We start from the raw sequence: 25,200 nt of genomic DNA on the forward strand, positions 1-25,200 counted from the left end.
CTGATTGACAGGTCCAAAGTTCACAAAGAGTTGTGACGTCTTCCGAAAACACTTCGTGCGGTCCACGTAGAACTTCAGCGCTCTAGCCACATCCAGCGAGTGCAAAGTCCTCTCAGCCGGCGACGAAGGCGACGGGAAGAACACAGGCAACACCAAGGGTTCGTTGAGATGGAAGTCCGACGGTACCTTGGGCATGAAGGAGGGGTGCGTCCTGAGCACTACCCTCGTGTCGTGAAAAGTACGGGGCCTTGCAGGAAAGGGCCTGGATCTCTCCCACCCATCGTGCGGAGGTGATGGCCACAAGAAACGCTGTTTTCCACGACAGAAACTTCAACGGGGCCGAGTGCAGAGGCTCGAACGGAGGTCCCATGAGCTTGGTCAGCACCACGTTGAGCTCCCACGCCGGGGCCGGAGCCTTCACCGGCGGGAACGATCTGAACAGTCCCTTCATGAACTCTTTCACCAGACGATGAGACCACAAGGACGTCCGGCCCGTGGTTCTGGTGTATCGGGAGATCGCAGCAAGATGAATCTTGATGGACGCGTGTGCCAGTCCAGCTTTGGCCAGCGTCAGCAGGTACGGCAGTACCTGGGGAGCCGTAATCCGTAGAGGGTTAATCTTCTGTGCGTGGCACCAGACAGAGAACCTCTTCCATTTGTGTCCGTAGCATTTAAGAGTCGAGGACGCCCTGGCCTTTGCAAGAACCTCTCTGCAGTCGGCCGGTATGTCGTATCCTCCAAACTCTAGCGCTGCAGGAGCCAGGCCTGCAAGTTCAGCGATTTCGGGTCGTGGTGGAGGATGGCGCCTCCTTCCCTGGAGAGTAGATCCGCGTCCACCGGCAGCTTGATTGGCGGGGACGCTGACAAGTCCAGAAGGTCCGGGAACCATATCTGCCTCGGCCACGCAGGTGCGACGAGGATCATCCTGCACCGTGACCTCTTGAGCTGGTTGACGAGCCGGATTAGCAGTGGCAAAGGAGGGAACGCGTAGAGGAACAGGCCCTCCCAGGGGAACGAGAAAGCATCGCCCATGCTCCTCGCCTGGGGAAACCTGCTGGCGAACCTCCGGCACTTGGAGTTCGTCGCTGTCGCGAACAGGTCGATCTGGGGTGTGCCCCACCGTCGGAAGAGGCGATCCACTAGATCCTGCCGTAGTTCCCACTCGTGGCACAAGCGCAGCTCCCTGCTGAGTGAGTCGGCGATGGTGTTTTTTATCCCTGCCAGATGAAACGGCACCAGAAACATCCTTTGGGCGACGGCCCAATGCCACAGGTCCTGCGCCTCCTTGGACAGTGCTGGGGACCTGGTTCCGCCCTGTTTCCTGATGTAAAACATGGTGGTGGTGTTGTCGGTGAAGATCCTCACCACCTTGCCCTTGAGGGACGGAAGGAAGGACCTGAGGGCCCAGAACACTGCACGGAGCTCCAGGACGTTGATATGGAGGGACTTCTCCGTCGGGAGCCAAAGGCCTCTTGCGTGCAGATTTTCGGTGTGCGCTCCCCACCCTTCCAGGGAGGCATCCGTGGTCACTGTCTCCTGGTGGTCTGGGGTCTGGAAGTCCATGCCCGCCGTCAGATGCGCGCGGTTGCCCCACCACCGGATCGCTCGGCGGAAACTCTCGTCGAGTGTGATCCTCTCCTCGAAGCCGCCCGTCGTTTGGATCCAGCGCGCGTCCAGGAACTCCTGCAACGGGCGCATCCGGAGCCTGCACATGGGAATGAGGTAGATGCAAGAAGACATCATTCCGAGGAGGGACTTGATGGACCTCACCTTGGCCGCGTCGGAGACCAACATCCGCTGTACCTTGCCCAGGATGGACCTGGTCCTTTTTTCCGACGGGGAGGCCAGAAGGGACACTGTGTCGAGCTTCGCTCCCAGAAACAGTGCGTTTTGCGCGGGTACCAGGTGGGACTTGGCGTAGTTCACGGAGAATCCCAGGTCCGTGAGAAGTTGGACGGTCCTTGCCGTGTTCCACGGCGAGCTCCCTCGTCTTGGCTCGGATGAGCCAGTCGTCCAGGTAGGGGTAGACGTGGATCCCCTCGCGGCGCAGCTGCGCCGCCACCGGTGCAAGGCACTTGGTGAATACCCTGGGTGCCGACCGTAGTCCGAAGGGGAGGGCTTTGAACTGGTAGTGACGCCCTTGGACCACAAACCTGAGGAATTTTCGGTGCCCCTTTAGGATGGGAATATGGAAGTAGGCATCCTCCAAATCCAACGACGACAGGAAGTCTCCTTCCTCCAGCTGACCCAGGACGTGCTGGAGGGTGACCATCCGGAACTTCTGCGCCTTGATGAACTTGTTCAGACGTCGCAGGTCTAGGATGGGGCGCCATCCTCCTGTCTTCTTCTTCACAAGGAAGTATCTCGAGTAAACTCCGGAGCCCCGAAGCCTCTTTGGGACGAGTTCGATGGCGCCCTTCCTGAGCATCGCCTTTACCTCCAGGAGAAGCTGAGGGACGTGAAGCTCTTTCCTGGCCATGGGGGGGACGCGCGGGCACCTTCTTTGAAACTCGAGCGCGTGGCCCCGGGCTAAGGCGTCCAGCACCCAACGGTCGGTGGAGATGGACTCCCACACGCTGACGAAGCTCGCCAGCCGGCCTCCCACCGGGGTGCTTCGGTGGGGGCACGACCCCACGGCCGGTTCAATCCTGTTTCGATGAGGCTTTGCCGCCTTGACCTCCTTGGCGACGACGGCGGGGTCCGCCAGACTTGCCTCGTCCTCTGTAGGCCTCCTGAGACGACGAGCGGGCCGCTTGACGGTAGGTGGAGAAACCGCCGCCGGAACCTTTGGAGGCGCCCTTGCCTCCGCTGCTCCGAAAGGGCGTCCGTCGTTGCTGCAGAACCCCAAGGGCCCGGGCCGTCTCAGTGTCCGCTTTAATGGCCTGAAGGGAATCGTCCACTGTTTTCCCAAACAGGTTGTTCCCATCGAACGGCATGTCCAGGACTCTGGTCTGTACGTCTTGACGGAAGTCCGTAGCCTTGAGCCATCCACGCCGCCTAAGGCACACGCCGTTGCCCAACTGGCGAAACCCAGTGTCGGCGATGTCCGTCGCAATAGTGATGGCGTGGTCCGACGCCACCTCACCTTCCTGTAGGATCTCCAGGGCATCCGCCCTCTTGTCGTCCGGTAGGAAGTCCAGCAGGGGAGCCAGTTTGTACCATAGCTCCCTGTCGTAGCGGGCCACGATCGCCAAGGCATTGGCCGCTTTAATCGTCGTCGCTGCAGACGAGATGACCCTGCGTCCCATAGCGTCCAATTTCTTTCCCTCGCCGTCGGTGGGGAAGTCGATGTGGAGGCCGCACCCGCCCCCCGCTTTCTTCCTGGCCGCCGCGGAGACGACGGAGTCCGGGGTAGGCTGCGCCCGGAGGCACAGGGGGGCCGCGTCCGGGACCCGGTACTTCTTCTCGTACCGGTCTCTTCTAGCTGGCGTCGTGGAAGGGTTCTTGAGGAGGGCGAGGCCCTCATCCCAAATGTCGTCCAGTAGAGGCACCGCGAGGACCGTCTTCCTCTTGGCCTCGCGCCGTTGATAAAGGAATCCTTCCTTTTTCTTCTCCTCAGGGCAGAGTTGGAAAAGCTCGGATGCCCTGGCGATCATGGAGTGGAACGATCCAATCTCGTCGGGCGGAGAAGCCCTGGTGGGAGGTGACGACGGTAGATCCTCGTCGTATACCTCGTCGTCCGTACCCGTCGCTGCCGTGTCAGTCCCCGTATCATCCCCTCGGGTGGACGGGGAGGAGGGCTGGACGGGGCGCGACGGCTGAAAAGGAGGTGGAGGGTGAATCCTTCTTTTCTTGGGCGGGGGAACACCAGAAGGTCCCGGTTCAGGATCCCCCGACGGGAGAGGTTCCTCCGTCGGCAACGGTAGTCTCGTCCTTATCTCTGAGCATAAGGACTGTATAGCCAACAAAATGGCCGCCGAGTTGTCTTGCGGCGCTGGCAGAGGGGAATCCGACGGGCGATCAGGGGCCCCGTCGGCACCCTCGACGATGTCGTCGTCACCTGCGTCGGGATCCATCCCGACGGGCCGGTCTTCTTCCACGCCAAGGCCGTGGCTTAAGACCTCGATCAGCTCTTCCTCTGAGGTTGAGGCCGAATCTACGACGACGCCCTGCCCCCCCTTTTTCTTCCCCGCCGGGGATTTCACGGGGGTCCTATCGATGGGCACAAAAGAGGACTCCCTCCGAGGTGGCAGGGAGACTCTGAGCCCCGAGGTCGCCACCACTGGTGTAGCCTCCACAGGCTGAGCCAGGGCCGCCTTATCCTTGAGGGGGGGGACACTGCCTCGCTCCCCCTCCGATGGGGCCTTCGAGCTCGACCGGGGCCTCTCCAGGAGCTTTGCCGGGTGCTCGCCCTTCCTCTTACCCGACCCAGAGCGTCTGCTCGTGGCTGAAGGTGCCGGGGAGGGTGCGCCCTGCCTGGCGCCCGTAGAGCCCGACCGTTCGGCGCTCCCGGTGCCAGCGGACTCACGGTGCTTGGCCTTGTGTTGGACCCCCGTCGCCGGGGCGTCCTCAAAGGTCTTAGAAGACCGCTCGGATTTCTTCCTCTTCTTCTCGCCTGACGGGCTCTTCCCTTCCAGCCAGTTGGCGAGACGTTGATGGCGGTCCTTCATGGTCCGCTCCAACATATTGCCGCAAAACGCACAGTCCTTCTCCACGTGCGTCTTGTCCTCATGTAAGCAGTAGAGACAAAAGGAGTGTTCGTCCTCCTTAAAGACGTTCTGCAGCTGGCATCCAGGGCAGATCCTGAACAGCTTTCCGGGCGTCGAGCTTCCCTTCTCCTGGGCCATGTCCGGGCCTGAGAAGCTTCTGGAGTCCTCCAAAAGCGTAGCTCGACGAAATCTTCACCCTTGAGGGGCGCAGACGAATCCGACACGGGTCCCCGTTGATCGGATGGAGAGTCGGTGGAGCTTGAGGCTCTTTTGACCGAAAAAACGAAGTTTTTGAGAAAAAACGTGAAAAAATAGCACTAACGCTCGAGAGCAATAGCACGAGGATCCCAACACATGAACGTGCGGTAAAAATCTGAAGATGGCTGCCAGAGGCGGTGCTTAGGTAGAGGGCAGTCATTGGCTGTGGTCAGTATGACGCAGAGACCAGTGATTGGTTGTTACTACGAAAGACAGATCAGAAACGAAACTGATACTGGTTTTTTCTTTACCGAGGATTCCCAGCCTGACGACGGGGAATATTCATGAGCATGTGAATCCATGAGCATGTGAATCCATGAGCATGTGAATCCATGCCAGACCCCATGCTGGAGAAAAGGTGTTTTTAAAAGTGCAAGTAGCTACTGCTGATGACATTGGAGTGGAGTGACCAGACTGGGGCTATGACTATATCGAGATAGGGGTGGCAGCAGGACACAGCACTACATCATGCTCCCCTCTACCCATAACTGATTGTTGAGCATTTCAGCTAAACAATAAGTGCAAAGAGGGGTTAGGCCCAAGGCACCTAAACCACATTCATAAGGGCCAGCTTCTGACAAATGGTATCCGTAGGATCCGTGGTCCTTAAAGCTCGCGATCTGTGGCACAGGCGGGAGACTGGGAGTGGACGACAAAGCCCATAGGGAGAAGAAAGCTCCAGTCTGTAAAAGAAACGTATCACAGCGTACAAAGTAAACGAGAGGTGAGAATTAGGATCCAAGCATCGGGCGGCCCGGATCGAGTTAACACCCATCAGAATAACGACACAGACACTACGTGGCTCCAGGTCATCTTTGCCCATCCTCGGAAGGTCAACGTCCAAGCAATGCTATGTTATAACACCCCCTCCCCCCAGTTCTCAAGAATTAAGAAGTACATTTGAATTATTTCTTCGAGTGCAAGTTATGGCACAGGGTCACTCTCACAGAAGAACCAACACTGGTGGCACTAAGAAGAATCGGAAATTGGGATAGATGTGCGTTAGGAAAGATTTCTTAACTGTGGGTAATTTTCCTTCCATGTGGCAGCCCCTAAACTTTTTGCTGTTGTTTTCACCCTGATCTAGACTTTGCCAGAGAAGCGCAGCCTTCCGCCGCACTCCTCTGGGCTTTCACTCCATTCTTACGGGGAAACTGACATGCCCTTAAGACAGTCAGTACCGGGAAACGTTGTTTTCCGTAGTTCTTTTATCATGTTGCAGCTTTAGCGCAACATGACACAAGAGGGCACTGTAAGCTAAGTTACTGCTCTCTTGGGTCTCTAGTCACTCTACAGGCCCTAGACACTCTTTGGATTGTTAACGAATGGTGCAAGTCAATCACGGACGGGACTGGTGGCAGCAATTGTTTCTTTGTGTTTTGGGATCCTTTTGGCTGTTTAAGCGTGTTTTTCGCGCTTAGCCCAAAATGGTGGACTGGCTCCCAAAATGGCCAGACCAAGAGGCTCTTTGTCCTGCCCGCTGACCGTCTTGCCCCCTTCACCTTCCCCAGGTCGAGCCGACCCAGGGCCTTCTTTATTTGGGCATGTACTTTCCCGCGAAACACAGATGCTTTCGCAGGCTTCTACAGGCCTTGTGTGTGCCTCCAGGATGTGGGCTGGGATGTCTGGTCCCAATACACATCCTGGGTGCCAGAGAGTCTAGTGTGTCTTGAATGCCTGGGACCACCGTGGTCCGTGATAGGTCCACGTATGGTGTGAGTGTTTTGTGAGCAGATCTCCCATTGGGTCCCCTCCGTTTTGGCGCGAAGGGAACTCTGGATAAGAGGAGGCTAAAAACACCACTATCATGACGATCTCCCGAGTTCTCACGAACGACGGATACAGGAGCCAAGTATCCTGCAACCAAGAGGCTGAACCGAGGAATCGCTGGTGACCCGCTGAAGGACTGCTCCTCTGCACTGCTGTCGCCCTGTGAAACCATTCTGCCTCTGATCGAACGAGAAGGCCTGTACTGGTACTTCGACCCTTTGGAATAGTGGGAACAACTATTCTCGGCATTTTCATCATCTCCTGCACGTAAGCCTTCGGAAGCGTCTCTGGGCCATCCAGTGGACTGACCAGCTTACCCAGGAGTCTTGCTCTGTAACCGCCGTCAGGTTGCTGCTGTATATTCCGAGTCCTTGACACTCTCACACGATTCGTACACTTGGCATTCCCAGGTCTGAAGTGAGAAGTGTACATTGGGCTGAAATAAACACGGCCGCTTCGTTGCCCTGCTGTGGTAACAAACTGTGCGGGTTCACTGCGTTTGGGACATCCTCACCGCTGCCGCGGAATCTACACGACGCCGGGACGTCCCCTGCTCGTATCTGAACCTGCTAGCACTGAAGCTGACACGGAGAAGCCTGGGTCTGCCTGCATCGGGGACCGGTGAGTAGCAACGCTAGGAACTGGTCGCCCTCCTGCAGTAGCCCGAAGCTTTTCCTCGCTGTGTTAAACAGCACACCTTTTTTGCACTTGCGCTCTGCTTCTGCCCGCAAGTGGAGGCCGTGCTTGAGTAGCCGAGATCTGTTCGCCCTCCTTTGTTCACCACTCTGAACTGCCTGACTTCCATGAAGAGACTCCCCTTGGCCCATTGGCACCAGCGTGTGCAGGTACTTTTGAGCACAAGGCTCCACTCTTCGTAGGGCTCGGACTTCCTTCTAGTTAGGTGGCATCTGAAGGAGAACTGGGTCTAAACGATTACTTGCACTGCCTGTTTTCCTCCCCATCTAGATGGTCTGCATATTTCGTGCTTCTAACTCTTTAGACCCGTCGGTAATTGTATATATATTGTATTTGATGGTGATGTGTTGGTTTACTTGAGTTTTATCGTGATTCTTTGCTATGGTCAATATTACAAATGCCTTGTAATAAATGTGTCTATATTTTTAATATAACACCTGCTTGGAGTAATTTGTAAGTGTCCTTGCTTTGTGTGCTCATTGCGGGCTTTCAGTCACCCTCACCCCTCTTGAGACCTAGTCTTTACCGCCGCGATCACTACTTTGATTGGTCTGGCTTGTCCAGGGGTTACCCTGTTCCAATAAACTAGGCTGGCCTTCTGAACCTCTGCCCCTCCAGGACAGAGTTCAGAAATCCATCTTAACACTGTGCAATAAGAAGTGGTTATAGAAATCGCTGTGTACAGATTTTGTATAGTATATGACATACTATTGTCATATAGGATAGTGTGATGTTTACACAGGGCTTCCCCTGATGAATTTCCATAAAATGTGGTTTTAAATGGAATGAATGGAATGAAACATGTTGGGTGTTTGATGAAGTATGAGTACAAATGGATTGAGAGTGATAGAGCCTTGAAGTGAGTAGTATTGAGTGAAATATACATGACTTTTTAAAATTGTTATATGGTATGTTGGCCCTGTGGTGTATTCCACCTTATTGAGTTTCTACATTGTTATAAAATGTAATTATGACCTTTTTTGAAAATTGTGTATAAAAATGAATAAAATATGTAATTATTTATTTATTATTTTTTTTACACATAACATCTTTGTATTTGCTTGAGAAAGACGTGTGGCCTCCTATGTAGGTTAGTGAAAGTGTCCTATGCTAATATAGATACTAGCAAGGGAATTACATTTAACCATGGGAACTTTTTTTGTCTAGAGTGATTGGTTCGTGGTCAGTTCCCGTGGTTATTAAATTACCCCATTTCTCTCCTTTTTGTTGTGAAGAGACAACATCCCTCCTCCACCATGAAAACAACAAACAGTAACATCAAAATTGACAAGTAACCTTGAGTTTTTTTTTTAAACAATTTTTATTAATTCCAACTTGAAACCTTACACTGTAACCATAAGTATACATTGCAATCTTTATTTACAGCTTCACGTTGTTTTCTCCACCCCCCAAATAGCCCCCCCCCCCGGCCCTTCCCGAGCCTACCCCATGTCACCGCCTTCCACACCTCCTTCTAAGGGCGCCTCTCGCTCTGAAGCGCTATCTTCCTCCAGGCTTGCCTGGTCAGGCCCATATAGTGTAGCTACTGTTTGCCTCCAGACTATCAAGATATCCGCTTCCTCTTCCCCACCAATTGACAATTAATCTTAATCTTATAATAGGCTTGCAGTTTCCTTGAGGTTTTTACAATCTTTCGAGCTAGGCATATGGTTTCATGCATCATTCCTCTAGAATGCAGTTCTCCAGTGTGGGAGGTGCTCTCCTAAGCATTCTTCGGGAATATCTCCCCGTACGACTCGTGGTCGTTCACTTTACATTCCTTCATCACAGGTGCACACCTCCCCCAGTCTTCCTCACTGGAAACATGCTCATCAACACTGTCCTGCAAGCATTCTGGTATCATTCCAGCATCATCATTCTGCTCCTGTTGATCATTGCCATTCCCTCTTGTCGACGGAAATGATCAGAACCAGCTACAGTTCCTAGCGACTGCCGCGCCATGCCGCCGTCACCATTGTTCCTTTTCTCACCATGACTACCCATGGCACGGACTCATAGGGTATGCTCAACTCGTGCACAGGTCTTCTGTTTCGCAACAGGCCTTCGTCTCCCACTTGGAAATTGATCATCCCCAAAAAACTGCACTTCAACCTTGGAAGTTGGAGGAGCAACGTTTTTGATGGCTTCAACTTTTTGTGGGTTTGCAGATATGCTCCATCTTGGAAGATGAACCCAACGAATTGTACTTTGCTGTGTAGAAAGTGACACTCTGTGGCATTTAGCATCAGTCCCTTATTTTGTAGGCAATGATTACTGCTTCAAGCCTTACCAGAGGCTCTTTCTCTGACTTGGAGTAAATTAGCACGTCATCACTGACATGGATCATGCCTTTCAACCCAGCCGACACCCCTCTAACCTGTGCCATTATGCCAAATGTTGGGTGGGACAAAATCGAGTGAACACTCATAATGACACACTCACACTATGTGGCTCTGTTTCAACACTGCTCATTGCCCGGGAGGGTGGGGCCTTTTATTGCTACTGTAACATCACGTTCGCCGTGCGTCTTACGACCCAGCGACCCTACGTTACAACTCCAAGAGCGAGTAGAAAGGAAGGGGGACTAGGGAAACCAGTTTGCATGCTGGGTGTGGAGCAAAACCACGCCTATATCAGCTCCTTTTGGGAATGGCGTCCCAATGTCTGGACAAAGGTGGATTGGGGCACGTGGGTACTTGATAACTCATCCGGACACATGGGGACTTGATAACTCATCCGGACACATGGGTACTTGATAACTCATCCATCCTTACAGGAATCCATTAATGACTGAACCCCAAAAAGAAATTCAGTCAGTCTCCTCGTAGAGTTATATCATTTGATATTACCCTTTGAACACAAATAGAACGATGTTAGCAGTTAACCCCTGCCTGCCAATTATTAAAGATAAACAAAACGACCAACTGAGTGGCTACTTAAAATTACCTGAAACGAGGACGTCATTGCGCAGAGAGCAAACGGCGTACTCCGACTTCGTGAACTCGGGAAGTTTTGCCAGGGATTTCCACTCTCCGGTCACGGGGTCATAGCACTCTGTGTAGGGCAGGTTAAACCCGCCCACTCGCTCACAGCCTCCGACAACCACTATGACCTCCGAGTAGCCAGTCGACCTAGAGAGGAGCCAAACGAAAAATACTTCATTGTCACAGCTGCCATTTTGAAATTAACGTATGCCTTTGTTCACATGCGATTGTGTTCACGAATGAGTAGACGACGTGTTATGTTGCTCCACTCAAAATACATCCTCTCAATATCACGAGGTCTTTTTAACATATCGAGTACCAATTTGGCCGTTATTGGACGAGGTGGGGAATTCTGTAAATAATGGGTATTCTGTGCACCTGGGTAATGGACATAAAATTAGAGGAACATAAGTAGAATTTAGAATCAGGAAAAGAGATACAAATAGTTACTGTATGAATTATAGCCGAACTGTATTCTGTTGTTGTCTACTGTAATGGGAGCAGTCCTAGGTGATGAAATGGGACCAGTTCGAAAGGCGGTTACTAGACCTGTGATCAGAGCTGGACTGGGAATGAAAAGTGGCCCAGGAAATGATTTTTTTTAAAGTAACCCAATATCACACCATGCGAGTAAATGTAGCAATCAAGTCCAAACCCGCTAAGTGGGGGTTGGGAGTGTTCCCCGCACAAGGACATTTGGAAAAGTGGGTGAAATAGTTCATGTTAAAGGCCATTTGTTCCTACATATGGATTAAAGTGTGAAGTTAAACAGACGTTAAACATTTTTTAAGAGGGAGGAATAACATACAGGAAGCTTTATAACAAATGATTTGCTTCAAGGGGATGAGGGGAGCTGGAAGCAAGGGTTTAGGGTGACAGGGAGAGAGGGTAAAGGAGTCAGAAAAAGTTACTCGCACAAAAAGGTCCCAAGGTGTAAAGGCCCACTGGGAAATTCCAGAGTTCCCTGTAGGCTTATTCAACACGGGCTCAGCGGGAGCTTTCGAGGGAGGTGTAAATGAAGCAAGTGACTCGAGAATTAGGTGCCAAAGCCAGCTGGCCAATGTTCCAATGAAGTGCGAGAGCGGCTCGGTGATAGCGGTTAGCAGCAGCCTACCCTTGTTGGAAACCAGGGAATGATGATACCTTGGCGGTCAAACCCAGAGCTACCTCATTTACTAAAATCGCAGTCTCAATGGATGCAGGACCAAGTCTTGATTACACTGGGAGTAATTACAATGGAGTACATGCTACACACGTAAACGGTATTTAGCGTACATTAAAATAAAACAATCTATTCACATTGTTAACGTACAGCAAGAAAACGGACCCAGGCAGGTAATCTGGCATGTCATGAAGTTTGGAAATGCAGTGAAACATCCGCCATTTTGCCTACAGTTACCCACTGTTACTGTAGCTTTTTGCACCCCTTCATTACTAATGACGAAAATCATTGGCTTCAGGTGACTTGGGTTCTAAACCCAGGTTTGACGCTTCATACACTCATGCCATTCTGTTTTAAATAACTGTTTCTATGGAACTGTGACCTATGACGAAACTAGGGTGCTTTAAGGCAAACGTTATTCACGTAATGTAAACAAATGACACACTCATAGAAACAGACGCCCAAAACGGTGCCAGGTTCAAAAGTTCACATCCATTTGCGAGTCAATCTACCCTAACCTAAACCTAGTCTACGAATGGTCGACCAACCCAAAGGTCGTGCTGACAACGTTTTATGGATCATACGTTGATATGAAAAAGGAATAAGGTACGTTTTAAGGGTGTAGGATAAGCATTCAAGTGAGGACTATTGTTTGCAAAACAAACACATGTTTTATGTGAGGAGAGCAATCCAGGGAAAATAGGTATTAAAAGAGAGTGAATCTTGAGCTGACTCCCCTGGACAAAAAAAATAAAAACATACATATTAAATAAATAGTCAATTTTGAGGCTCATTATATTTAACATTCAAGAATCTCACTTTACATCAGCCAATTCTGGAAGAGTATCTTGGAAAAGATCTCAAAGATAACTGGAGAACACATTGAACAAAACCCCAGAGCGGCAATGCTTGGGTACACCAAAAGCCTACAACCCTCACTAAGGAGACTAGCCGGACTTGTGCTGGTACTAGCCCAAGGTCGAGTAGCTATATCCTGGGCAAAAGGCCACCCTCCCACATTGCAATTATGGCTGCAGGGTGTGGCATACTGTCAAGATATGGGGCCTCATTACGAGGTGGGCGGTAAGGGATTACCGGCACCGGCAAGGGCACCAGTGCCGGTAATTCCTTATCGCCCTACTACGAGTTCCCTTTGCGGGTCCTCCCTTAACGCCCAGGCGTTAAGGACGGGACCCGCAAAGGGACATAACGGTACCGCAATTTGCAGTACCGTTATTAGCGCCTTCCCCATTCCCATTGAGCCCTATGGGGGCTCAATGGGAATGGGGAAGGGCCCTGGTGAATGGGGAATTACCGCCCCCGCCAACCTTGGAATGGCGCGGCAATCGCTCCATTCACCAGGGCGGAGTCGGTAAGGATTTGGAGGCAGCCATGGGGCTAATAGCGCCATGGTTACCTCCAAACTCGTAATGAGGCCCATGGAGTCGAATTTCATCAGAACTTAGCCCCTACACGCAAGACATCTGGACATATGGGGTCCCTACATCAATCACTTACTAACGGCATCAGACTGAACTCTGACACAAGACCCCCGGTGTATCCTTTAAAAGTCCTCAAGAACCTTCTTCTGGGCAACTGCTATGTATGATCTGTGGTGTAAATATATGTTTGTCATGATATCCATGCTTGCTCTACGGGGCCGGGGTGGGCGTTCAGATATCACAAGGCGCAATGTTGAAGTATGTTATTGTTATGATGAAAACGATTAAATAAACGTTTACAAAAAAAAGAATCTCACTTTACGTCAACTTACAAATGCATGTTAACATTTGGCCATTGAACCATGTAAAAATACCCTGTGCCATTATCTGATGAGAAAGAAATAGTTTAATGAATTCACTAACCGGCGGGGGCGAGTTCTTGGAGACATCATTTCATTGCCTAGGATGTGGTAGCGTCTTGCTTCGTGAAGCAGCTGATAACAATCTGGAGAGTTCTGAATGAGCTGGTCCACTTCCACAGTCTGGACAAAATAGTTGGGATGCAACAAGGGCAGTCTCACGTGCAGCATTAGTTCCGGCAACATGGGCCTTCTGACTTCCACATGGTGGTAGACCCAGCGCATGACTGCTTCAAACACCATTTCCTCTTTGCTGACAACCAACTCATCGCTGCTAACGTAATCAATGAGCTCGTCCTTGCCAAGCTCCAGGAACTCCTCATGTTGAGACACTACCTCAAAGGTCTGCTGAGCGAAGTTCCTGCATTTGGTGAACAGAGTTTTCAGCGAATGCGTGTCGGCAAAGATCTGGATGCCCAGGCAATTGCAAGGGTCAAGTTGCTCCTCAAGGAACTTGGCGCAAGCATCTCGGAGTACACCAGTCTGGAAAAGGCTGGAGGTCTCAAAGAGATACTGCACGTTGTCAGTAGTGATTTTGACCTTCCCTGTGTAAACGTACTGCAGAAAGCAGTCCATGGCTTCAGCGAAAATCCCATTGATCTCCACCAGCATCTCACGGCTTTCCCTGTGATCATTGCAGAACATGGCTCTGAAGTAGCTACTGCAGGCAGACAGCACGGCACGGTGGCATGGGAATTCCCGGCCCTCAACGCAGATGATGACGTCAGTAAACAAACGGCTCTCTCGGAACTCGTTGAAAGTCTGCAGAATGCTCTCTGCATGGGAAGATCCCGAGGAGAAGTCGAAAACTTCATGGCCCGTCAGTGGTTTGGACTCCATTTCAAAAACTTTACGTTTGGTCGCCGGAGAATCGCGTACTCCGCCATTTTCTCGGTTGAGTCTCCTGCCCAGGATTAGTACCATTGTGAAGCTTGGTGGTTACCAAATTATTGAGAGAAACACCAAACCTTCCACTGCGATAACCTGTAGAAAAACATAGCCAACATAATTCAATTAATAAGCCAAGTTGGACACAATAATACAGCAGGCAAATGATTCAGATTTCATGCTGCTTTCTTACATTAAACAGTCTGATGTTGCTAGATCTTCTCTCATAAGGGATATAAACAGGCATTATTATTATTATATTATTTATTGAGCATGGATCTAGCTTCAGGAACCAATGGAGCGCTTTAGAATCCTAGGAGGAAGAACACAGTGAGGGAAGCAGAGATACAGGGGAGCAGGCAGCACAGGGGAGGGGGGGGGGTGGTCAATTTGGCAGCAAGGGATATAAAATAAACCAGAGGAGGAAACAGTGGCCGGAAGATCATCCAATCCTGGGTAGGGTTGGGAGTGGAAGGTGTGCAGACCTTAGGGAGGAGCCATTCCTTGAAGAACTGTAGAAGCAAGGGGGCGAGTCTGATGTTGACAGGGAGGATGTTACAAAGTCTTGGGGTGTGCCTTATGACACGGTGCAATGTTAGAGATCTTTGATCGTCCCATTTCAGGTGTGAGAACTGCATTATGCCTTGTCTTTCTGTTTTATATAATGTTACTAGTAGTTTTGATCTTCAAAAACCCAGCACTGTAAACAACAGAGTGAAACAGGACTGGCCGAGCTACCCAGACCTGACATGGAACACAAGCTGGAAATAAAGGCAGATATTTTTGAAAGGTTAACAGGCAGCAGATGTAGTAAGCAGACACATGTTTGTAAACCCCATGTTTTGAAATCAAAGTACACTTTGTCAAAGTTACATACTGGAGATTAAGGTATCGTTGTGGGGGTGATCCTGGTGCCTGCAATGGGCTCAGTGAGGTGGGCCCTGCAAGAGGTATATGTTGCATCCACCAGGGCCCCCAACCTATCCATGGCCTCGTGAGCAGGACCAGTCCTACCAACGTGATAATCGTATAGCTATATAAGAAGTGGGAGAAACATAGGGCATTTACGCTGTACAGAAGAATTAAACAAGCACTGCAGGCATCTGGAAGTCACAGAGTACACAGGGAAGCAGGCATTTGAGAGTAATTCCTACCGAAAGCACCACTAACTCTGCATACACTCACTTACAGGGTCGGGGAATGAGGGTGGGGAAATAGAAAAAGCAGAGACAAGCAATAGGAGAACAATGAGAAAGCAGGCAGGATGAGAGAGCAGGGAGGAGGAGAAGAGGTAAAAGCAGGAGGAGAGGAGAAGGAGGTGAGACAAGATTGAGATTAGTGAGGCAGTGAGGAGGCAGGACATAGGCAAAGGAAACAGGAAAGGGGGAGAGAGAGGTAGATGGATAGGGGGTAAATAGAAGAAAGCAGAGACAAGATGGAGATTAGTGAGGCAGTGAGGAGGCAGGACATAGGCAAAGGAAACAGGAAAGGGGGAGAGAGAGGTAGATGGATAGGGGGTAAATGGAAGAAAGCATGATACTAATGGAGTAGAGGAGAAGTTGAGAGCTAGAAGGACAGGCAATGACAGGTAGAAGGGAAGGGTGGCAAGGTGGGAAAAGAGGTAGGAGGCTGATAGCGGAAGAAACAGAAGACAACTTCCTTACATTTTCAGTGTGGCTATCAATTCTTAATAGGCTCATTTGATTTCCTCTCTTGAAAGTACGGCTCATGTTATACTACGCGATATAGTTTCTGTTATGAAAGCGCCCGAGATGGTATGTTTGTTATACCATGTCATGTTAGGTTGTTTTGTTATGCTATTGCAGGGCTGTAATATCACATTGTGCCATGCAATAGCATTTGGGGATTCATTTAGTTCCATTCAGCTCACCCGCCTTTGGTGTCTGGTCGCTGGTAGCGGTGTATGCTCGAGATAGTGACCGTGAGGTTTATTTGCTCTTGCCAGAACCCAGCACAGCCTTTTCTCTCCCACACATGCTGGCAAGAGGCTCGTGGGTGGTCAGCAGGAGTCAAACATGGCCTCGATTTGCGTGGACTGGCAGCGTTTCCGAAAAATGCTCAGAGTCCTTGTAGGCATGGGAACCGAAGCACAGTGTTTCCCTGTAGCTGACCGGACCCAGCCTTTAAGTTCAAATGAAATAAACCGTCCGCCTGCTTGACCGTCTTTTATTTATTTATGGAGCGCGTGACTCCTTAGGCGCCACTGCACTGCAACTAATCAAGAAGATGCCTCAATTCCGTCTTGGCATCTATCAGAGGACAAACGAGCACCTTGAATTGTCCACGAGTCTCTTATGCGCACATTCAAAGTCCATTCTGCGACCTCCTTTTAATGCAATGAGGTAACCAGAGCTCAGGGAGAATGTTAGGGGAGGAGTGGGGTAGTCCGATGGCTTTCAGAAGAGGCCATAAATGAGGCAGTCTTCACAACACAAGCAGAACCCCAAACGAAAACTGGGAGGATGGGTGGGCCACTGTGAGAGTACTGCACTCGGAGGCATTGCTAGGGAGGTCGGAGAGGGGGGGCGGCTATAGCTCTGGGTCTTTTGGCTGTTGCCCCAGATAAAAGCTCGGGGGCTACAACCAAAAGGCTAGCTAGCCCCGACTCCGACATTAGCGTAGCCCCAGATCTTTTACAAACCTAGCAACAGCCCTGATGCACTTAGAACCTCATGTTGAGTATGGTGGTAATAGTAAAACCATGCAGTATTTTCAATAACTCCTTCTTTTAAAAGACCACCCCATTAGGAGCTTGAATTGTGCTGGATATCGGGGTAAATATTAAACCCATACAGTACTTCCCATGTACCCCATCTCATAATTCTGTGGCATTTTTAATAAACAAGTGGTATTTTAAATACCACAAGCATTTGCCACTAGCACCAGACTCCTAATGAAGCACTTGCTCGCAACTTACACCCTGACGCTGGCTTATTTACTGTGGCTGTCTGAACCATGCCCTTTTTTCATTTTTTTTTCAATGCTGGGTCTTAATGCACCAAGAAGCAGCCAGAGGAAATAAATAAAAGAAAGAAGCATAACCCAGTCCCCCAAAACAAGCATCGGATATTGTAGAGCTGTAACTTTTTTTTTTAGGTTGCCTAATGTGTGGTGCTTGATGGCCTAGCTTTTAAGACCACACACGTCCCTTCCTTAGCAGCAAAATAAAAAAACCGCGCGCGCGCACACACACATACGCGCGCGGAAGCCATACCTAGTTTAGTCATGTTTGGTGCATTCAGCTCTTACAATCTTTTCAGCCCTCTTTTTTGGCTATATAAATAAGCAGGGAAATACATGAAACATACAATGGACACTGGCGGTTGATGGTGATAAAGGGAACACGTGTGTAAACTTCTTGCAGCGTAGGCAGGCGAGGACTAGGGATGGAGGCGGAAAGAGGTTTGCCTTTAAGCGAGCAAGAAGGCATAAGATTGAAAAGCTCTGCTCCGCACGCACGCTACTCTTAAATAAAGGCAGTAGGGTGTTTTATGTCGTACTTACTAATGCCACTGTGGCGCCGAGGGTTGGATCCTAACGCCTCCCAGACCGGGGAAAGGTGAGGTGCTGAGAGAGATAACAGCTCTATCCCAGCTGGGTATACAGTGCAACCAGAAGTGCACCCACTTTGTCACTAGGCCAAGCGCATTGCACCCAACTTCGGGCAAACCTAGGAGTCCATGGCGGCAACGCAAACAGAATCTGCAAATAGAATTGCAAGCCATGGGATTACAGTATGCACCAAAAGGCAGATGGACAGCTTTACTTATTGAGGATGGAAAGCCCGGGGGCTGGGGGGGATAAAAGGGTGACTGCTGGAGCATTAAGAAGAAATACGCTGAGGTAATGAAGAGAGTCAAGAGGCCTGGCCATGATGTTTCTCTGAGCCTGCTTCTACAACAGCAATCAAGTGTAGGGTGAGTGAAGTGATGATCACATGGCAGCCATCAGAGAATTAGCAATGCCGTGTCCCTTTAAGAACACCCTGAGTGACCTGAGAGTAGGAGGCTGCTATGGGGAATACACATGCAAGAGAAGTTACTTTAGAGTCAAATGTTCCCCTTCGAAGAGATAATTACCAAAGTTCGAAGAGTGGAGAAAGCAGCATTAGAAAGCAACACAAAAAAGAACAAAGGGAGTTACAGTGAAGCAGAGAATGCCAAAGAAGGCACAGTGAAGGGGGAAACATGTGAGGGTGACAGAGCCAAGGAGTGAAGCGAGGCCTCGAAGGGAGAGCTACCAGTGTGGCGCATAAGAGAAGAGAGTATGACAGCTGCCAGAAGACGGCCATTTTCCAAAGGTGCGACAAGATAAAGACCTAAACAAGCAAAGGCCAGGAGCAGTGACAGCCAGTACAAGCAAGAAGGAGAACGCGAACCAAGCATCACTGGCGGCAGGCACAAGCCCCGGTGACAACATCTAGATTCCAACATCTTGGTTAGATGGAAAATGTGTAAAGATGACAGCAGAATCAGAAGCAGACATCATCTAAGGAGATGTCTGATGGAATATGGGCAAAGGACAAGAAAATGTCAATTTCAGCCCAGACGGATATGGGGGCAAGGGGATCCAACTGCAAGGCTACATTACGAGCGAAATACGATTTAAAGACAGAAAGATTTGAAGAAAGGGGTACATAACCAATAAGGGGGTCTCACTACTAAAATGGCTGCACCAAGGGAAGCTGCACATGAAATGAAATCCAAATACTAGCGAGAAGGTAATGATAGTAAATGAAGGCACAACACCAGAGATGCAGAAGGTGCAGCAAGAGAGCAGCTGGAGCATCAGCTGAAGGAGTGTCTGGAGGGGAGGGTCATCGTACTGGTGGAAGCCACTCCATGGCTTAATCCCAAAGTCACCACCCGAATATTAAAGAGTCATGAACTGACAATGTGTGTAGACCTACACAGTCTCAGTCAAAAGGTCATGCAGCACAGCTTCGTCCCATCAAACAGAACATATAACAACGATTGTACAGACATCTTGAGTGACCATCATGAACCTTTGCTGCATCAATCATACAATCACTTGACTGCCTCTGAGATGCTCTCTAGAGTGTAGCAGTATACTAGAATGCCATCTGGTCTATGCTCTGCACATGACTAAGAAACTAGAAAATCTATCCAGAGTGAAGTATTTACCCTGGTGTACGTGAGCACTGAGAAGAAGCATAAGGCCAGCTTGAAGGAAGTGGTGTGGAGGCTAGAGGAGCGTGGATTTCACTTAAAGAAAGACAACTGTGGGCCTCACTACAAGTTTGCCAGTCCGGTAACAACAGTGCCAGCAAGCTACCGGCATCGTTGTTACGGGACCGGCAAACTGCGAGGTCTGCAAGCGGGTGCCTTCCCCCCGCCAGGTCTGACCTGGCAGGCGGAACGTCACCCGGTTGCAGACCTTGACGGATGCACCGGCACCATTCATGAATAGTACAGGTGCATCCGTCATCCCCATTCCTATTGAGTCCAATGGCACTCAAATAGGAATGGGGAGTAATATTTTCTGACGCCCGGGAATGGGCAATTACCGGGTCCACCTGGGCTGTAATGCCCCGGTAATTGATTCCGGTATTTACCGGCACGGCTACCGCCAACGTCGTTATGACCCCCAGTGTCTTTTTGCAGTCCAAACTTGACTTTCTGGAGTAGACCATTTCAAAGGAAGGCAAAGAGCCCAACAATAGCCTTGTTAAAGGCACACCAGAAGCAGGCAAGTCAGAATGCAAGGAGCAACTGAAGACACGCAAGTTCAAGTATGTGCACGATTGCTCCACAAAAGCCCAACGCAAGAAGCAACTACAGAAGAAAGGATACTCCTTGACATGGACAGAACGGGACCAGGCAGCACTGGTACAAATAAAAGAGGAAGTTGCATAGGCTCTCAGCCTAAGGTCCTCCTCTACTACCAAAGACACCATAATCTTAGCTGATGCGAGTGCATATGGGTTAAGGGCAGCACTAACACAACAACGCGGGAAGAGCCAGTGTCATTTACATCCAATATGTTAACTGAAGCTGAGCAACGTTACTCAAGTTACAGAACATGAGCCGACGGCATGTTCATGGCACTTTCACATTTCAGGACCTATCTGTGGTGTTGAGGCTGGGAATGTAAGATCTGGATGGACCATAAACCTTTGGTAAATACATTGGTCCTAGAGATTCAGGCATCCTGACACTCTGAAAGGCCAAGCTGACTTCGAAGATGCAAGTCTACTGTTATGCAATCAAGCACATTGCTCGGTGGCAAAATCCCAGGTGGACTGTCTCTCGAAGCTGTCAGTCAAAGATCATGTTTCCAGACAAGGGCTAACTCTATCTCCAATGGGAACTGGAGTAAGGACATAAGTAAATACACAAAGATGTTTTCCCACCAGGAATCATTTGGCAACTTATTCAGATGTTATTTACTTTTAATGAGCTGGGCCGTGGCCTCATCTCTCACCATAGTACCATATCTGCTATAAGAAATATTCAATAAGTCTTGAATATATACATAAACCAATCAAACAAATCGATACAGCAAGTAGTATAAAAAAGATGCAAAATGTATTTAATCATTATTCAGTCAAAGATCAAGCAGTGAAATCTTACTCGAAGAATGAGTGTATAGTGGCTCTGGCTGCAACCTTGTATCCACAGTGGGGATGCAGAGTGCCCCCACTCCCCCAAAAAAGAATGGGACAAATCCATGTCAGTAGAGGAAACACCTCAACAAGTGATTCAATGTGTCAAGAAGGGCTGAGCAGATGAAGAATGTAGGAGTCACCAGATGGCATAATTCTCAACAGAGAGTAAGGCAAAGATAATGGTGACTGCAAATGGACCGCAATATAGAAACGCAGGTCTGTATTGGATTCATGGAATAATGCTAAATTGCTTCTAGTTCTTATTTTTTTTTAAAACATTTCTTAAGCTTCAGCATATATAATGTAATAATGCTAAATGTGTTCAATTATTAACACGGTTGACATACACAAATACCAATGCATTCCACGTTGAGCAATTCATAATATTTCTTTCAATTTTATGATCGATACTGTGGGTATTTAAGTCTTTGTATATTTAAAAAATTATTGCGCTCAAATATATGTAACTGATGCAGTTTTGTGATTTGTATAGCATGAAGGAATGTATACAGCATGAAGAAGATACGTGTGGTTGGGTCCAGCTTAATGTGTGTGGGTTTAAAACGCCATCTCAAACATATTGTGGATTACTTTTCACTCAGTTTAATGAAATTGGATAACCTTGTTCCTCAGTTCAATATTTCAGAGTGAGAGAGAGAGAAAGAGAGAGAAAGAGAGAGAGAGAGTGCACGAGAGAGACAGTGTGCGAGTGTGTTTTTCCCCTTGTATACATTTTTTCCCTAGGATTTTATGCATGGAAGAGGAGTGCTTTTTATAGCAATCCCTAGTCAACCTCTCATATTGCAGAATCTCTCCTTTTAAATGCTTCCTGTCAGAGGCGTTGCTAGGGGGTTTGGGGGAGCTGAGGGGGCTATAGCCCTGGGTCTTTTGGTTGTAGCCTCAGATAGAAGCTCAGGGGTTACAACCAAAAAGGCTAAGTAGTCCCCAGTCCTGACAGTCCCAAAATGAGTGTAGCCCCGGATCTTTTTCAGACCTAGCAACACCCCTACCTCCTGTACTGCCAGGTTTAAACTGGATGTATCTATACCAATCATTCTCAGTAACTTAGAATAGATAACTTTTCACTTTCCTGACTTGTGTGAGCCTCATTGCAAGTGTCGTCATAGGGGACGGGCTGGTTAATTGCCAATGCCACACTGTACTTGAGTCTTTGGATTGTGTTCGAGGTCAGTACCCTTTGATCAGAATATGAATCTACAAGATATTCTATGTGTAACCTATTCACAGGACAAGCTTTTCGCGTATCTGGTGTCAGAAGTCTTCTCTGTTATTGTTCTTGAGTTTCCAATACTCTGCTGTCAGTCTCCAGGACTTTTAATATTTATCTCAGAAGATTTCTTTTATATCATTGGAAATGAACATTCCCTCACAGTTCACAATATTTTCTATCTTAATGTGCTGTGTGATATCTCTGTAGAATCTTAACCAGAAGTTGTTGAAAGATTTGCAAGTTCATTCTGGCCGGAATTATTTCCCCCACTTTGGGAGTCTGAATTTTGCCCAATTGGTAATGTTCATTTACAACTTTGGTATATCTGCAGGAACATCGTTAATTAGATTAACTCCTTACAGGACTCGCATAATTTATTAGCCCACTCGCAAGGTGAGTAGATTTTATAAAGTGCAAGTAGCATTTGCATGGTACTTGACCTTGTTGGCGAGTATGGGGATGTTTGAAAATGTTATTTTGACATTTACTGCAAACAAACTTTGTTTGCAGTAAATGGAAAATACAAGTTTTACTGTGTGTGGCAGACCTTTGGGTGGCAGCATTGCACCAAATATGATCTGTGCCTATGGTGACATGCACCATTTTACTGAAAGCACTTGTAAATATGTCGTCACCCATCACCACAGGGCAACTAAGGAACTCATCCTGCAGGTCTGGTGGGATTTATAAGAACTTGTTAGGCATGCCTTAGTACTTCATATGTGATATTTTCAACTCATTGGGAAACTTTTTTTTTTTTTTTTTTAAGGACTTTAGTCTTCTTTCTTTTTTCGGGTTTTGAGTTTGAAAAAATGATCCTAAATCGTGAGACTACAGACAACGTTTTGTGTGCTTTATCTTTATTACGTCATATGGGAACCGTCTCATCTTGTCCACCATTCTGCGATCTTACATACATGATAGTGCCAGTAATTTGTCAAATCGTTTGGCCGGTGGCTAAACGGCTAAGGCAAAACGTGGTGAGAAGAGGGGTCAACCGTGTTGCTATTAGGAGTTATATTACTATTGCAAGTGCCTATTGCTAGATTGATTCTGGTAGAAAAATTGTACTCTGAGGTTAGGTTAGGTTATGGTGACATTTGTTAGAATGAATTTAGTAAAAGAGAATCTTAATACAAATTCTATTTACAATATAAATCTGTAAAAGTTAAAATTCTGTATAAAGTGCTTCTGAGAAGAGCTCTTTTGCCCAAATGTTTTGCGTGTCCTATTCTAAAATAGACATTTCTGTGCCTGTTAACACATTTTTTAATCTGAATTTCTTGCAAAATTATCCTAAATCCTTCTCCCTAATAGCGCTAACAATATTGCAAATACATGTATCAGAAAGATCTGCTAACTCTTTTACTTCCATGGACATTTAAGGGATGAGGCCAGTCGAGTCATCATAATAATCACATGGTTAGCCTGGTTATTTGTCTTTCTACATCCTTGTACATTTCAAAGGTTCATGCCCACTGGATCTAGTACTTGTTGGATTTTTACCTGAATGGTAGAAGGCAAGAAAAGGGATACGAAGAGACATGACTAGTGGAAAGAAACTTATCAAGATGAATAAGAGACCTGTGGTGGTCATATCGTAGCAGTGAAATAATAATAGTTCACTTAATGCTGCTGTGTGCCTGTACTTCCTGCATAACTGAATGTGTGCCCACTGTGTGGTGTATCCTTCAGTGTCCCAGAAATCGTGCACATTTACTTTCTTCCCAAAATTCACAAATAGTATGCCACTTTTCCACGCTGCCATTCTATTGTAAGTTGCATAGACTTACTCACTGAACATCTTTCCGTAGTCATTTATTTTTGTTTCACCTCGTTATGATCCACTGTTACTCTCTTATGCTCAGGACAACACATACATCTTCAAATAATACAAAACCTTTTTGTTGAACTAAATTACTTGTCCGTCTGGATGTTATCAGTTTTTATATGAGTATTGAGACAAATTTCACATACAAGTTGTTTAATATTTTTTTTCTCAAAGATCATTTAAGCTTTACAGCTCATAACAAGACGACATTTTTGTTAATAATAATTCTTCAGACCATCTGCGGATACGACGATGGGGGCTAAATTTACACAAATGCATGTATATTGTTTATGGGCCACGTAGAATCACAAAACTTCCATATTTTTTATGTGTCTTTAGAATTGACCTGTTTAGCTTTCGTGAGATTGGGCTGTGTCTTTCACACCAGTCTTAAGAAAGTTATAGGACCTCATTAGAGTTTTGTCAGTATCCCGCCGGAATCACCAGTGAGATACCGGCGAAACTGCCTTACTGTTTCTGCCACCCAATATCCCGGTATTATCAGGGTATTATGGGCAGCGGAAACGCCAGTAAATTCCCATTCCATGTAATCCCATAGGACTCCACGGGATGGGATTGCCGGAATTACAGACACCTGTAGTACTGGTGTCAGACATTCCAGCATTTCTTTGACAGTAGGGGACCGATCTACTAGCAGGTCGGGCCTGCCAGTAGATCAGAGCCCTCACCAGCAAATTTGGGTTTCCTCAGTTCAGTAAAAATGCTGGTGCAGTATTACTGGCAATTTATGCAACATTTTTACAGGACCAGGACCTCGTAATAAGGCCCCTAGAGTTCTATTCTAAAAGACACTGAACATGTCCTGTACAGCTGTTTGCACTGTGTTTAGCTGTACAGGACATGTTTGCTGTGCCTTTGGAGTTGTATGTTAAAATTACACTGTAGCGTTATAACTTTTAGAACACACACGAGTCTTATGAAAGTTATAACACAAAGTGTGTTTTTAAAATGCAGTGCCTTGACAGAAGTAAACAAACACAAGCTCCCTTTAGCTAACAAGTGCCTGGAAGCATGCTAGAGGGGGCTGGTGTTTGATTATTGCCACCATGGCATTCAAGCATTCAGGCACATTGGGGTGTTATAAAATGGAAGCCTGCACGTTTTTAAAAACAGAGGGTTTGAGCATATGAAGTGGCTCATTCTCCATTGTGTAATTAATTGTAACATGCTTTATTTAATTTTTTTTAGATATAAGCACAA

At 48.0% G+C, this 25,200-nt stretch overlaps 1 protein-coding gene across 3 annotated transcripts in view; it reads right to left on the minus strand.

Moving 5' to 3' along the window:
- The window catches only part of KLHL24 (kelch like family member 24), a 211,490-nt gene that overhangs the window by 104,575 nt on the left and 81,715 nt on the right, over positions 1-25,200 (minus strand). For all 3 annotated transcript variants that reach the window (XM_069617834.1, XM_069617836.1, XM_069617835.1), the window contains exons 3-4: positions 13,385-14,364; positions 10,320-10,504 (exon numbers count right to left, since the gene is read on the minus strand). In XM_069617834.1, the coding sequence (XP_069473935.1) occupies positions 10,320-10,504; positions 13,385-14,304 (1,105 nt within the window). In that variant the 5' untranslated portion in view covers positions 14,305-14,364. The remainder of the gene's footprint in view (positions 1-10,319; positions 10,505-13,384; positions 14,365-25,200) is intronic.

This window comes from Ambystoma mexicanum, chromosome 10 (assembly GCF_040938575.1).
Source record: "Ambystoma mexicanum isolate Mex_15411 chromosome 10, UKY_AmexF1_1, whole genome shotgun sequence".
Taxonomy (NCBI): domain Eukaryota; kingdom Metazoa; phylum Chordata; class Amphibia; order Caudata; family Ambystomatidae; genus Ambystoma; species Ambystoma mexicanum.